Below are 16,114 nucleotides of genomic sequence, written 5' to 3' on the forward strand. Positions count from 1 at the left end.
AAGAGGGGGAGCAAATGAAGAGCTAATCACTGACAAACAAATCAATATCGAATTAGTGCAGTTAGAACAATACGGGTTGAACACAATATTTTCCATTTGGTACAACCAAAAACAAATCATTATTTTTTTCTGTTTGACATAAAATGTCCTTTGGATAGATCCCACACTGTGCTGTGATTTACATCTCATGAACAATGACAGATTTTTAAATGTAGGCTGAATGTTTATTTTTTGGCTTGCTGTCAACAGGTTTTGGGATGAACAGGTCCAGCCAGCCTCCGGTCCCCAGGGTGACCCGCAGCGCCGGGGGCCGACTCACCGAGCCCGCAGAGAGGCTGGACTCCGTGCCGGGTCCATACGGAAAACAACGACGGAAGCAGACTGACTCTGCTCTGGCCCAGGACCTCAGTCAGATGAGTATGAGCGGACAGGACACTCTCAACAACAGGTGTGGACCCTAAAAAGGTTTACGTTTTTATAGAGTCTAGATAAGAAACAGGAAATCAGAGAGCATGAATAAGAGCAGGAGGTCCAACTGTGACTTTAGAGTTCGCCTATTATTCAAAATCCACTTCTCCATGTCTCTTCTACCAACATGTGTCCCCTCTGTGGAAAGAGATTCTGAAAGTTTCAGTTAAAAAGATTTGCTCACTTTTTTTCCTGATCCATTTATATAAAAACCTGTCTGAAAATGAGCTGATCAGATATTGGCCACCTTATGATGTCATAATGGTTTTTTGTCTTGTATAACCATTAGCCAATAACCAATCAAGGTACCCCCCCCCCCCCCCCCACCTTATCACCTGAATCTCCCCCTAGAGCACCATTGTGTTCTTTTCAACCAAATCTCTCTCAGAGGGGCGTGGGGAGTGGCTCCTTATTTTCATCTAAAGTAACAGACACAGAATCAGCACTTTTCAAACAGGGCTGAAACAGAGGGGATTATGGGATGCTACAATGATCTGTTTGGTATTTGGAGCCAAACACTTTACAGAGACATGTTTTGTATATATCTGAGACCTGTAATATATTGATGTAAAACTGTATAATAGGAGACCTTTAATATCAGTGATTGACAAACGGAGGCAAAAATATTATTATTAGTAACTTGCAAATACATATATACACAAATAACCACATATGCAAACATTTATACATACATGTAACAAAACTAAAACAGTGGAGGCCTAGTACTATATTAAAAATGATGCTAGATTTGAACAAAATAAACATTTAATAGTCGTGAGACATACGGTATGTTTAACTATAACTCCGTGAAACCAGTGGTGTCAACAAAATACGCCGTCTAAAGAAGTAATCGGGGCAATGCATGCTGGGTGTCAGGGCCACTGTGGCTGGGGAGCATACCATTTTTGAGGAGCAAATGGGAGACCACACTGCCTTCATTCAAAGGTATTATTCAGGGGATTGTCTTATTTGGGATCAAGATGTTTTTGTGTCTTTTTTGGAAGCAGTCCATCTGCTTCAGCTGTCAAATCCTCCTCCCGGGGGGGTCTAGCCTCTGTGGCTCGGCTGGTCAAACTGGGCCGCTGCAAGAACGTGGTGGTGGTGGCCGGAGCAGGAGTCAGCACAGCCAGCGGCATCCCAGACTTCAGGTACATTTGTTCTCTTTACAGCCCCATCATCATCTTTCCTTTATCTATTATATTAGTCTTTCTACTGTTAAGTGGATATAGAAAGTACAATAAAGATATTTGAATGAAACCATCACCATAATGTCCAAATCAAAGTGCCTGTATTTCCACGTTTCCAGAACTCCAGGAACTGGTCTTTACGCCAACTTGGAGAAGTACAACATCCCTTACCCAGAAGCTATTTTCAACATTGACTACTTCTCCAACGACCCGCAGCCCTTCTTCTCCCTGGCCAAGGCTCTGTATCCCGGCAGCCACCGTCCAAACTACATACACTACTTCATCCGCATGCTTCATCACAAAGGACTGCTGCTCCGAGTGTACACCCAGAACATCGACGGACTGGAGAAATGTGAGGGAGATCTTATTTGTATGCATTTTTTAAAACTGTTTAAACTTAAACCATTTCATAAGGAGTACAAAAATACACATTTAAATGTAAATACAAATGAAAGACGCAATGAACAGGTCCTTGCACATCCATGTGCGGTGACGCTGCACTGCATTGTTTTTACCATTGCAGAAAAATATTTAACATTATCTCTTGCATGGAGTTTGATGTGCTAGAAATTACACATTGTGTTTCCTGCACGACTTCCTTTGTGCTTTTTTGGTTTGTCTAATGGAAAAAAGATTCAAAGTTGGTTTGAGTTATAATATTTGTCTGTCTTTACAGTGTGTGGCATCCCAGATGACAAACTTGTGGAAGCTCACGGTAGTTTTGCCACAGCTGCCTGTCACCTCTGCTACACTGCATACCCCGCTGAAGAGGCTAAGGTATGTGTGACCTAAAAAAACACCATATTGAAATGTAAAACAGTCCTTCTATTCAATGCTTTCTTCTCTGGTTCTGCAGAAGGCCATAATGAATGATAAAGTCCCCATATGCACCTTCTGCGCTGCAACAGTGAAACCTGACGTTGTGTTTTTTGGAGAGGACCTTCCTCAGAAGTATTTCCTCAACACTCAAGACTTTCCCAAAGCAGACCTGCTCATCATTATGGGCACATCTTTACAGGTAAGCATTTTTAATATCATTCCTCTAATTGGTGAGCAGAACACTGAGCTCGGTTTTATCTGAACCAAAATCTATTGTTTCAGATTGAGCCATTTGCCAGCTTGGTGAACACAGTCCGCTCCACCGTGCCCCGCCTCCTCCTGAACAGAAACGCTGTGGGACCCTTCGAGAAGGTCCCGCTGCGGAGGACGGACCACATGGAGCTGGGCGACCTGGAGGAGACAGTGAGGAGGTTTGCTGAAATGCTCGGCTGGAACGATGACATAGAGGAGCTGATGAGGAGTCAGGAAACACTGGTGGGTTCCATTTTTAAAACACAACGCCATACAAATCAATTTATTAAAGATTATTATGCAAGGTGTAAGTCTTGAGACTTAAACATACTTTTGCGATATTCAAAGGGAAACGCAAAGCACTGGTGATATATACGTATAAACAAAAGAAAAAAGGTAGATACCTAAGAATACTCCATGGTGCTGCTGACATTGCACTTCTATAAGATTCAGACTAACAATGGATATTTGCAGAGCCTTAGATGTCATATTTTGGTTTCGATCATTAGTTTTACTTTCGATCATTAGTTTTACTTGCCTACATTACCCATAATGCAACTTAACCACCAACTGCCCTTGCTCCAAAGCCACAGGGTTTCACCTAGGGACAATCAATAAATTACGTTGAAATGACACACAACTAATGTTATTAACGATTCCTCTGTGCTGGTTTAAGTGAAACAATTATGCAATAAAAATATGATAATTAAATGTTATGATTTGTCATAAAAGTATTATTATAGAAGATTATTTCAGTTAATTTCAATAGCTTATTTAGTTGCTTCTTCTATTAAAATGTATGTTTGTCTGAATATCAGCTTTTCTTAAATTGTAAAACTAGTATTTTTAATAGCTTCCATATATGGGCTAATGACTGACATCAGAAATGGCCTTAATTCACCATTTGTTTTATAAACATTAGTACTCCCAATGAGATCTCGATTTATAATCTTTGAAGTTGCTCTTAAAATGTCTCTGGGCTCAATTTTAAAACACTTTTGCTGACTATGTGAATCATGTTCTTCTGCAGAGCCTCCCTACGCTGATAAGCAGCCCTCTGTCAGTGGACCAGACGTCCTGTCAGAGCAGAGGAGCTCCGGCTGGGACGGAGACCTCCAGGTCCAAAGCGGGGGGGCAGAGGGGAGCCAGCAGCGGCAGTGAGGAGACGGACTCCGAGACGGACAGCAAGAGCTCTGCGTCCTCCAGCCAGAGCACCTGACTCTGACGTTTCCTAAACAATAGGCTCTGGAAAGGTTTCAAACTGTTCCTCCTCTTCTGACACTAACACTGTTCTCCAGTTACCTGTTCATATGCACGACTCATTCGTTTCTAAAATGGACTAAAGGTGCAACTTGTTTATCTGGGAGTCACAGTGTGTCATAGTTGTATGTTCATATGTAAATAAAAAAACGTGTTTATCAAGCTATTTACAAGCATATTTATAGCACTTATAGAGCGAGTGTCCATCGAGAACACTACTATACATGTATTGTAACAACAATTCTAATGTTTATTCAGGTGTTTTATATGTCCCATGTCAGTCATCTTGTTAATGTTTTATATAACTGTATTTTAAACAAAATTCAATAAAGGCATTGTGTCATTTAATTTGCATCTTGTGTCATTTAAAAACAAGGTTTATGTAATATTAGTCAGAGAAAACAACCACTGTTCTTATTCTCCAGTTTATTAACTTTTCAGTGGAAGCCTCACATAAAATAAGTGCTGCTATTTACAGTATATAAAGTGTGCAAAAATACAACAACAAAAGCTTTCCAGATAGAGAAGGGATCAACATGCAATTTTGATATATGGAGGAAAGAGAAGGCATTTACACAGGAGCACGAGAGAAACTTTCATTTGTGTATGTCTGACCTTTTTATGACTTTTCTAAGCAACAAAAAACATTAAATTAGTCACATGAAGTTTGAGAGAGTGACTCGGAGTTAAGTCTTTTGTGAGGCAAACTAGATCATTTATTATTTTCTGTGTGAGGAGGCAGTAGTGACGATTCTCAGGTCAGGTGAAAAGTGTGCTCATGATTATTCATTATAAAACAAGTAAATAGTCTGTTTCCTTTATCATATAATGACACATGTTCTCTGGTTAAAGCATTACTCGGTTTCTCTGGATTGTAATCAGCTATTTGTTTTTGTACAAGGAAAGTCAGTTATCCAAAGTCAGGGTTTCACTTTGGGGGGCACATCTGTTGCATTCGGCTTAAAAAGTGGCAGATAAATTAAATTAAATTGTACCAACAAAAATAAGTCTCATCAGTTTATACAGACATGTTGAATTGTATAAAATTAGCAAACAGTTGAATCTAGAAAAAAAAAAGAAACACATCAACTGATTTAACATAATGCGGATTTGGCAAAAGTAAAATGAATTAGAAAACAATCATTGCCGTTTACACAATTCTCTGTCGAGAGTCCACAGCAGGCAGAAACAATCTCTTCACAATCTTCCAAAACAGGAAAAGGTTGCGTCTCTCCACAATTTATACATTAAAAAAAAAAAGAAGGTATTTCAGTGACACAACAGTAAACCAACAAGACCTGAATTCAGAAGGTTTCCTTGGCGACTAACTGGTGTGCAACACTCGTAATAATTACACAACCGAACACAGACTCAGTGTGAGCTGCAAGCGAAACCTATCCACACTGCCTGATCTCTAAATATTCACCAATCTAGTTGTCTCTAACGGACATACCCCATGATTTTAAACCAACAACAAGGGTCTTTGTTTACAGTTTTTGTTGATATCATATTTAAAGTAGTTTCTATTATGTGCGCTTGAGTCATCTAGAAACAGAGTTAACAAAATCATCATGTAGCAGAAAGAAGAGAAATGTTAAAAAAAACAAAAGCACATGTGAAGGAATGATTATTCAGACCCAGTGACACTTCAACTATGACAACGTGCTTTCAGTGACCTACACATGATCCAGCAAAGAATTATATTATTACCTCTATCTTTTTTAAACTTAAGGAGTGCTACAATAAATGAGGAAGGTGCAACAGTAACCATGGTGGTCTCCTTTGCATTTTGATGCCACTGCAAAGTCTCTGATGCACATCAAGTCCACTTCCTCTCTGGAGGAGGTCTCAGTGCTGCGACAGGGCCTCCACTGTTTCCTGGGACATGGTGAGCTGTGTCCCAGTTCAGGACCGGATCACCGGACGTCACATTTTAATATTAAATACACCATGTTGCCCAACATATATTACATCGCTTATCGCTTAAACACATTTATCGTTAACCTGATTCACTATCTGCCATTCTGAAACATTTGATACACTTAAACGTCCTAATGTTAATTCACAAATCTGTCAAATTAGGGTGACTTTCTGGTCATCCAAGTTAAAAAAGCAGATCCTAAATTTCAGCATTTGTTTGGATTTCTGAGAACCCTCCTGACACTGACATGGGACACAGCTCTGGGATGTGTTGAGGGCCTGAACATGGGGCCTGAAAGTGGCGTGCTTAGTCAGAGTCCGATCCTGAGTCTTCGGGGGGGTCGCAGAGAGTTTCTTCAAGTGGTGCTAACGTCCCGTCAGGCATGACCCCCATCGGCCGGATCACATTCTGCCTGTTGACACAAAAAGAAAAACATATTGCTGTTTGAATTTATCTTTAATACAAACAAAACCCCCTACTCTATTCAGGACTGTCTGTATCCCCGGGCAGTTTAAAGGGGGCTTTCACTCCTGCATCTTTACTCTCTTACATCCAGAGCTCAAGGACCCTCACCCTACAACCCCACTTGCCCCTGTCTGGCCATCCTCAACCCCCCTCCCCCCTCCTGGCAGTTTAATTACAGGATCAGCGCTCAAACTAATCTCCTCAAAGCCACGGCTGCCCCTTCATCCTAATCCAATTATACCTGCACTGTGTGTCACCCCTCCCTCTGAGATGGTTTATCAGAGAATTACCCACCACAGATTTATTAAGGATCCATTTGCATTCAGTTGTAAGGAGATTCCAAAATAAATGGCCATGTAATCGCTACCGATTCCTCCAATTAAATGTAACTTATCCTGGTTAAAGAGCAGGTTCTGTAGTTTGATAGGAGGTGGATGATGTGGTTCAATCAGAATATATTTAAGTATTTTCTTTGCAGGTTTCTCTAGACATTTTCTTTTTACAGAGAGGCACCACTAGCCCACAGCCTCAGATCACTGGTTACTGTCGGCAGGTAAAATGAAGCCTAACAAGACAAAACAAACAAAAACATGTGACATCATCCCTCCCAATTAGTGCAGAAATAACCCCTTCTCTCCTCCCGAGCAGTGACAGAGGACTGGGGGTCTGTCAGATGTAAACGGGGGTGCAGAATATGTGCTAATTGGAGGACCAGTTAAGCAGTTAGGGGGGCACATTCTTCCAGGGCTCTGAGCGATCTCCTTAGAGCTGCACTGAGGATGCACCTCTCCCTCAGCATCACACCTCCTCCACTGAGGAGGAGCAGAAGAAAGAGGAGAGGAATCTTCCTCTTCTGGGCGCACGTGTCTCATTACAGCTGAACCCCCTCTTTGGCTTAACAAGGACGAGGTCAGCTTTCTTACGTTTGCACATTTGTTCACTCGTGTCTCTCCCTGCACGTTCCACTCAAATGGCTTTGTTGTTAGTTGTGCCTCTGTCTCAGTCCACTGCCTGACTGGCTCCTCAGAATGAAGTCAGGACACATGTGTTATCTGAGAAAACCTGAATGCGGCACATAAAAGGAGCCGGGGCCGAAGAGCCGGCTGTGTCTACCAATTAGGTGATAATTAACGGGGCTGTGGTAATGATGCTGCAGCAGCGTGCCGGCAGCTTCCTTTTACCCCGGCTGAATGCTGCGGCGCGCTGGAAGTCGGGCCTAATTAAAGCTGCAGCTCACAGGAAGAGATTCTTCCTTTGATGAAGCGGTTGGCAGGGAGCGGGCGCACTGTTACCTTTGTGACGCCATTGTGCCTGTCTGACGTTAGCCTCTGCTCACTGAGGAAAGGTCAACACAAATACAGGTGGGCTCTTCGCAGGGGAAACAATGAATAATATGAATAATTTGAGCAGGGAAGCAACTGTTTCTCCAGCTCAAAAAGTTAATGATCTTAGTCGAGCCTTTTGACAAATGAGGATTTTTTTTGTAAATTTTGAAAAGATTTCAGTGGCAGTTTGTTTGTTTCTTGGTTAGAATGATATCTGTTTGTTGACTACCGTCCGTTGAACATTTGATTAATTGTGCTATTTTATGCTATTAATGTTCCTGACCAAGGGGTTTGAGACACTGACCATGTTATTGAAACACCTTTGTTACATTTTCCCCTCATGTCCTGTTCCCTCTCTACTGTCCATTATCAAAAAAACAAACATCAGAAAAATCAAACACTTACAGTTGAATTACTCAACCGAGGATTCTACAGTAGTAGAGTTATTCTTAGAGTCTTTTATATTTTAGCATTGTTACCTTGACAACTTGTCAAACATATTGACTAGTTTCTGGGCTTCGTACTCCTTCTGCTCCTCCGTCATCTCTTCGATGGGGTTCGGCATGGGCTCCTCCACATGACCGGTGATGGGGTTGATGCTGGAACAAGAAGATGAGCACAAATAAAGTACAACAGCAAACAGATTCATACATAATCAATGCATACAGATGAACTAAACACGTTGGCTTCAGAGAGCTGTACCCTGAGATCTGTGCAGAGCACTCACAAGGGTTTAGCAGATTTGTACTCCTCTGTGTCTGAGTCTTCATCATCGGAGTACTGAGTCTCTCCTCTCCCTCCTGCAAGGAGTCCTCGAGCCACCAGGAGTCCCGCTGCGTTTCCATATCCTGTGTACTTCAACAGGTTGTCTACTACAAGACAACACCACAAACACCCAAGATCGTTAAGTTACATCAAGAGCGAGCATGAGCAACGCAGCAGTCATGCATCTGATAGTTCACTACTCCATTATTTGCACTTAACTTCCAAACTACAAACCCTGCTCTGTAATCCATTTGTAATCTAACATTAATTCCACTAGCCCTATGTCTCATCGCATCTTAGCTATTACACCAATGTTAAAACTGATGGAATAAATGTTTGGGACCATTTAGAAGCAAGGTCAGTTCCTTTTTAGGATATTTGGTTAGTCCTAGGTGGTTCCCAATGTTATTGTATAAAACATGCTTTAAGAAAATCTACACAACAGATAATAAACATGTATTTGAAATGCTTTCTGCCCCTACTCTCAAGCTTCAGATTTTCTTATCAGGGAGTCCCATTTCACGATTTCATGATAGTACTTGTGTTGGAGCTGTGTGTAAAGAACAGAAACTCAAACTAAACCAAAGTTATTCCTGCTCTCACTTCATATTTTCTGATCTGTGGGGTTGCACTATGTTCCTCCCATGCTCACCGCTTTCTTTGCAGAGGACAAAGAGAAACTCTGCAGCCGTCTGCTTCACCCCCATGTCCACATGTGTCATAAGGCGCACCAGCTTGTTCCTGGTGGTGGTGCCGATCTCTGGCCTGATCTTTACGTCTTTCAGCGGGGGAAGTACCTGAAGGTGCAGACGTTCATTGATTTATGCGTTTATTGTTTTTCTGTCATTACAATCAAACCCTGACTCACGGACGCACACAGGTCACTTCAGCAGGGCAGATTCTGGCCTCCCAGATGAAATGAGAAACGTCACATACTTTATTATCATCTCTGTCTAAATGTTGGCAGCTTCTGTACCTGAGCTTTGATGAACCTGCGGATCTCCCTGTGATGTCTGGATCCTTCCGTCAGCAGGCTGAGCACCGGAGTCAAACCCTCTTTGTAGTTGGAGCCCTGCTTGGAGAGACACAAACCACAAACACTTCACAGGCTGCACAAGATGGACCATTTTAAATCAGGGGAGGGTTTCGGATCAGAGTGCTAATTATTATTATTATTATTATTACTATGGGAGAGTTTCTCTCCCTCCCATCAGAGACACCGCTCCCTGACAAAAGCTCAGAACATGTTTAAAGACCCCACTCATCCTCACCATGCTCTGTTCTCCCTGCTGCCCTCCGGCAAGAGGTTCCGCAGCATTAAGAGCAAAAAAACAGCCAGATTCTGCAATAGCTTTTTCCCCCATGCCATCAGACTGCTGAACAGCAAGTAGACCAGTAACATAAAGATTACATTACGCTGTGTAAAGAGCACACATTTTTTATATAGTATGTCTATTTTATTTATATGTATAGTAAGTCTTTATATTTTAAACGCACACTTTATCTTTAATTTTATCAGCACCACGTCACTATTATTTATTTATATGTACAATTTTAGCAAGTTTTTATATTATCCTGTTCCTGTATGCCAGTACAACGAAATGTCGTTTTAATAGTACACTCTGTGTCTTGTTGAAATGGCAATAAAGTATGTCTATGTCTATTACTGGCGGCAAGTGAGTATAGAAATGTAAAATGTATCATAGTTTGCATGTAAGCTCGAAAGCTCTGTGTCCTGAAGTGTCGATGAATTAGTTCTGTCTGGCTTTGCTGCAGAGGATGAACTTTACCTTGTCCATCCTTTTCGCCATGAAGTCTATCAACATCTGGATTGCATCCAAGTTTTTCCCACTGTACATCTCTAGGCCCCCCTGGACAGGCACGTCGATTAACACGTCCAGGCAGGACACAGGCAGGTTGTTCAGCAGGTTGATGGCATGACTGCAGATGAATAGAAAAAGTATTTATGACGCAGTTGGTCTTTACCAAATGTTTGATATCTAAAAGTCAAGTAAATTAAAAGGTAATGAACTGCCAAAGACTCTGTTGTCTTAAAGAAGTACAAATAAGTCAAGAATAGCTTTAAGAAGAAAGGATGATGACTACATTAGATGAAAGCTTTGAGTCATTTTCACAAGTAAAGGATCCCACATGGCAAAGTACAGAATCATCTCTTGCTCTTGGCTTACACGGAGCTATGAGTGAAGCATTTGCACAAATCCATGTTGTCAGGACAGCAATATACAGGAAATACAGGTTAATAAAGAACGTTTTGAAGAGATATTTACATTGTTCAACACCCCCACAATCCCCAGCTGTGTTTAGTAAGAAAAACGTTCTGCCTAATAAACTGTGGGCAGATATATCAACTGTTAGATGTCTGTAACGTGAGTCTTATCCATTAGTTGAGATATTTTGATATACTGTTTGAGTAGACCTGCAACAGCCAATAAGAGACAAATAATGACACATTTAGAGGCGCTCAAAAGTATATGTTAAAAAATGTAATTAAAAGAGTCAGAGTATAGACTGTTGAAAAATATGTAAATCATAATATAGTATGCCATAAAAAAGTAATGGTAATTCTGAAGAAAAAAAGTATAGTATGTTGCAGAGGTTGCGCTAGACTTTTTCACTGCCCGTCATTTTGACGGACACGATTGTAACATTTCCGTCAAAATCCATCATCACCTGTCGGTCCGTGAACTGTTAGCGCTGTGTTATGCATGCCCACTGCACCTCGCGGCAGCGCACACAGCGTAAAGATTTGTTCGGCAAAGTTAAGTTTAGAAACTATATAATTTCCTTTTGGGCGGGCATGCATAACACGGCATAATACCGGAGCCCCGCTGCGGGGAAACTGTGGCGCTGTTCTGAGTTTGTTCTAATCGGTCAAAATGACGGACGGCTTTCAGACTTTTCCGTCATTGTTCGAAAAATTCCGTCATCGACGGAAAATATTCAGTTAACGCGACCTCTGGTATGTTGAGAACTATGATGAAAACAAGTCGAATTACAGTATAGATAAAACATGTCATAGTATCTTAACAAAGTCATGTCGGTCAATGGGCCAAAGTCGCATGACCTGTTCAGCCATTGAGTTGATAGGTCAAGGGAAACATCAGTCTCTTTTATACGACACTCTTTAAATTTGGTCTATGGCCACAGATTCTTGGCATTCCTGAATGAAATTACCATGTGAATAAGATGCTGCTGCTGCAGTGGCAAGACAGCTGAGAACATCTACAAGATAAAACACCCGACAAGGCTCCAAAGAAACATCGTAGCTTTTCAAACGGCACGGAAGTCTGCCATCAGACCACAGCAGACCATCTACACAAGTTAGTGTGTTGAGCGGTGAAAGCCCTTTGTCAGTCTGACTTTCAATGCAAATCAGTTTCAAATGAGTCTGACCAGTTTTACAAGTTTCAAAGAGCAGGAGTGCCTTCATTCAATATTCAGGGTGTAGATGACTAAAACAGATCCAGATATTAACAGCAGTAAAGGACAGACATCCCACCTGTGAGCTTCCTCTGTTTTATCCTCAGTCTCAGTCTTCAGCATCAGCAGGTGACGCAGGATGGCAGCGATGATTCGGAACTGGTGGTCATCCTCCTATCAAATCAAGGATGTACAAAAACATGAATTCAAGCAGAAAGTGTTATATTCAGAAGTTAAGCAAAACACCTAGATACAGAAGTTCTTACGCTACAAGGATAAGGATATGGACACTAAGGCCTAACTGCAAAAACACCTGCCAAGAAATCTATGGGGCATCACAGCTCGTCTAAAGAGCAAAAAGAGGAGAGCTAGGAGATAGAGTGAGATCAAAGCTTTGAGTCTAGATTTATAAAAGGACAAGGAATAGGAAGTTTATATTTCTACAGTGTCAAAGAGGAGAGCAGGGTCAAACTTGAGAACTAACACCTACATTTGGTGTCATTAAGACTTACACGGTATCATGTGTCGCCTTCGGTCCAAATTGCATGAAATGTGGCAAGACAGCCAATTTTGAGAATGATTATCATAAATGATCTGCAACTACAAACTATTCCCTAATAACTACTTTAAAAACCAAAAAGATATCAACAAAATACTGTCTCATTTCATTCACAGGATGATACATTTATTTTGGCCTTTGTGTGTGAGCAGTATGAACAGAAAATGTTTTAGTGGCTCACTGTCACATGACTAAAGGCCATGACACCGTAAGCCGGTTGTTTTGACGGTTAACATCATCCTGTTTGGCTGTTCAGCTTAAGCAAATCAGTGCAAGAGAACAAAAGCTGCAGTGAGGGAACAAGCAAACTGCAAAGAAGGGAGGGTGCTGTGAAAGTGTTCAAAAAACTGCTTTTATGTCTGAAATCTAAGATCTTCCTGTTTCCCTTTTTGAATGACAAATACAGACTACGGTGTACTTATTGCCTGTAAATCTGACACAGAATGCACATGCTAGCTAGCTGGTCTTTGGTTATAGTCTTTGCAGAGTGTTCAAGTGCATATATTTGGCTAAGACCAGGACAGTCTAATCTTTAATTGACTAAATGGATGAGACAGAAACATTTACTTTTCTGATGATGCATACTCCATCTGCTCTTTACACTTACATACACAATGAGTAACAGAAAAAAACCCAAACGACTAGCGGTCAACAGATGTACAACCCATCATCAACTCACCTCACCACCAGTGTCAGACAGTGTGAGGTTGAACAAGGCTTTGAGCGCCTCCATTGTTCTTTCATTGTCTTCTGCAGGCATAGGCAGGGCCTGTGGATCTGGAGGAGCAGCTTCATAGGGACCGACCCAGCTCACATCTAGGGTAAACTCCAGGACCTCCGTCAGTAGTCTTACAGCATGCAATTCTCTCCGAAAAACCCCTCGCACATCTGGTCTCAGTGCAGACAGCAGGAAGACAAGACGCAGCGTGAAGAGACCCACCTCATGGTGCCATGTGCGGGCCGTGTGCAGAATGGCACACAGGCCATGAGCAAGCTGCACGTCTACACAGACCTGCTGAGCCGCAGGACTGTTATAAACCACATTGCATAGGCACTTCAAGGCCTCCACCACCACCCTCTCCTCCTCCTCTGACTGGGTGTCTTCCTGACCATTTTTATGGTTCTCATCTCCTTGTTCTCCAGGATTCAGCCTTGCCAGTCCTCCCAGGATCAGCATGCCCTCCCTGGTGGCTACAGGGCCGAGGACACGCTTGTCTCTGGACAGGATGCGGAGTGTCTCCAGACATGTCTTCTGACAGCTGGGCTGCACCTGCCTGCCCAGAACTGACAACACGCCCTGGCACAGCTTCTGAGTTGACACAGAATAACACAGATATAGATAATAACATAACTGGGCCACCAACCTCTCAGATAATAAGTAGTACTTACAATCCGCAGGCTCTCTTCCGTTTGGTCAAAACTGAAGGTGTGACTGTTCTGAAACAGATAAGATGCTCATTGAGGACACCGAACAACTTAGCCTGAATGGTCATAGATATTGAATTAACATGCAAAGTACAATACAATAAACCCCAGCCTCTTTGAAACGGATATACATATTTCACAGAGACCTCCAATAAGAAGCTAAAGTATGCTAACATTGCTAACTCTACGAGCAGTAATATAGTTAGTGAGCAGACAGTATTAGCATTATCAGGATGGTGTTGGAAACAACATACAACTCCGGGTTGCCTCATTAATATGTTTAGTGTGATATGTTAGACGATGCAACACAGCTATCATATATCATACGAAAGTGTAAACATCTTAGCTCATTCGGCTGCTAAATATGTTTAGCTAACTCTAAGCTAGTTGTTTAGCTAGCTAACGTTAGCACCGTCGTTTGTTTTGGTCCACGTAAAACGAGACTTACCTCTCGATTGTACTGCAGCAGAAGCTTCTCGGTTTCCTCCTCGTTGGTATTCTCAAGTTGTGACACAATATTATTTAAATCCATGGTGAATATCTGGTGAAAGTGTAGTTAGTTTCGTGTAGACCAATGGGTACAGGGTGCAGCTAGCTAGCTGGCCGGCTAGCTGAGTGAGGGAGGGAGTCAGTGTGCTGCTGCTGCTGCTGCTGCTGTCAACAGGGAAACTCCCCACCGTCTCCATCACTTCAGGGTTGTCCCACTGCAGGGCAATGGAGGATAAATAAAACATATATAGTATTCAAATACTCCAATCAATATTGTGCATAATATATTACATAATAGACACAAATAAACACCCTAAGATTTTACTGAATCAAAGCCTTGTTTCCAGCAGTGGTGAAGAAATGTTCTGTGCACAAATAACTGTTTACAAGTAAAAGTCCTGCATTCAAAATCTTTAGTAAAAGTACATTATTATAAGCATCAAAATGTACCAAAAGTAAACTCATAAATGAGTACTTTTATAAATAAAAATGTAATAATAATAATGTAAATACATATTTATAATATTCTAGAAGGCACAGCATGGTGTTGGGATATTCCTGTATTTACAATAACCGTTGTGTTTAAAATGTACTAATCTTGATATCATGTTTATTTTACACACATACAGTGCCAGTCAAAGGTTTGGACACACCTTCTCATTCAATGTTTTTTGTTAATTTATATTTTTTTCTACTTTGTAGATTAAAACTGAAGACATCAAAACTATGAAAGAACACATATGGAACAAAGTTAACAAAAAAGTGTTAAAAAATCCAGAATATGATTTTTATTTTTACATTCTTCAAAGTAGCCCCCTTTTGCCTTGCTGACAGTTTGCACACTCTTGGCTTCTCTCAGTCAGCTTCATGAGGTCGTGACCTGGAATGGTTTTCAAGTAACACATGTGCCTTGTCAAGAATCAATTTGTGGAATTACTTGCCTTCTTAATGTGTTTGAGAGCATCAGTTGTGTTGTTCAGAGGCAGGGTTAGTGCACAATGGATAACTCTATTTGACTACTGTTGTAAACCATATTATGGCCAAAACGACTCAACTCAGTAAAGAGAAACGACCGTCCATCATCACTTTAAGAAATGAAGGCCAGTCGATCCGGAAAATGTCAAGAACTTTGAATGTTAATGAAATATGCAATGTATCGACAGTACTCAAGTTTGTTTTGTTTGCTGATGACACTAATATATTTTGTTCTGGGGACAATGTACAGCTACTATTGGAAGAGATCACAGCTGAAATATGCAAACTAAAGTTATGGCTAAACAGTAATAAGTTATCATTAAACTTGAATAAAACAACATTAATCATATTTGGAAATAGCAATACACTAGCATCCATTAAGATAGATGGGATTTTCATTGAGAGTTAAAGAACATAAATTCCTTGGAAACACAATTGATGAGAAACTGAGCTGGAAACCACACATAAAACATATTCATTCCAAAGTCTCAAGAAGTATTGCAATATTAAACAAGGCAAAACAGATTCTTGATCAAAATTCCCTCTACATTCTTTACTGTTCATTGGTGTTACCTTATTTAAGTTACTGTGCAGAGGTTTGGGGCAGTAATTATAAAACTACAACACAATCCCTATTTATTTTTACAAAAAAGAGCAATAAGACTTATTAAAAATGTCGGCTATAGGGATCATACAAACCCATTATTCTTAGAGCTAAAATGATTAAAACTGTCAGATCTTGTTGAATTCCAAATTGCACAAA

General features: G+C 41.0%; 2 protein-coding genes across 4 annotated transcripts in view; one reads left to right on the top strand and one right to left on the bottom strand.

The window, feature by feature from the left end:
* si:dkey-103i16.6 (SIRT1 domain-containing protein) overlaps positions 1-4,315 on the top strand; it is a 10,970-nt gene extending 6,655 nt beyond the window's left edge. Inside the window, exons 2-8 of one of the 2 annotated variants that reach the window (XM_034215568.1) lie at positions 250-448; positions 1,473-1,616; positions 1,775-2,007; positions 2,332-2,432; positions 2,512-2,673; positions 2,757-2,969; positions 3,757-4,315. In XM_034215568.1, coding sequence (XP_034071459.1) covers positions 258-448; positions 1,473-1,616; positions 1,775-2,007; positions 2,332-2,432; positions 2,512-2,673; positions 2,757-2,969; positions 3,757-3,945 — 1,233 coding nt within the window. In that variant the 5' untranslated portion in view covers positions 250-257 and the 3' untranslated portion in view covers positions 3,946-4,315. The remainder of the gene's footprint in view (positions 1-249; positions 449-1,472; positions 1,617-1,774; positions 2,008-2,331; positions 2,433-2,511; positions 2,674-2,756; positions 2,970-3,756) is intronic. The other variant, XM_034215569.1, reaches the window with a different exon arrangement.
* An 82-nt stretch (positions 4,316-4,397) lies between these two features.
* Positions 4,398-14,580, bottom strand: ric8b (RIC8 guanine nucleotide exchange factor B). 2 transcript variants are annotated; one of them, XM_034215566.1, is made up of 10 exons: positions 14,336-14,580; positions 13,852-13,899; positions 13,142-13,771; positions 11,983-12,077; positions 10,253-10,403; positions 9,439-9,534; positions 9,115-9,259; positions 8,425-8,569; positions 8,177-8,296; positions 4,398-6,319 (listed from the first exon to the last, which is right to left on the bottom strand). In XM_034215566.1, the coding sequence occupies exons 1-10, from the start codon at positions 14,417-14,419 to the stop codon at positions 6,214-6,216; spliced, it is 1,620 nt and encodes a 539-aa protein (XP_034071457.1). In that variant the 5' UTR covers positions 14,420-14,580; the 3' UTR covers positions 4,398-6,213. The 2 variants fall into 2 exon arrangements, with proteins under 2 accessions (XP_034071457.1, XP_034071456.1); XM_034215565.1 differs by having other exon boundaries at positions 9,439-9,537.
* Between the last annotated feature and the right edge of the window lie 1,534 nt (positions 14,581-16,114).

The sequence above is a fragment of the Gymnodraco acuticeps genome, unplaced genomic scaffold (assembly GCF_902827175.1).
Source record: "Gymnodraco acuticeps unplaced genomic scaffold, fGymAcu1.1, whole genome shotgun sequence".
In the NCBI taxonomy this organism is placed as follows: Eukaryota; Metazoa; Chordata; class Actinopteri; order Perciformes; family Bathydraconidae; genus Gymnodraco; species Gymnodraco acuticeps.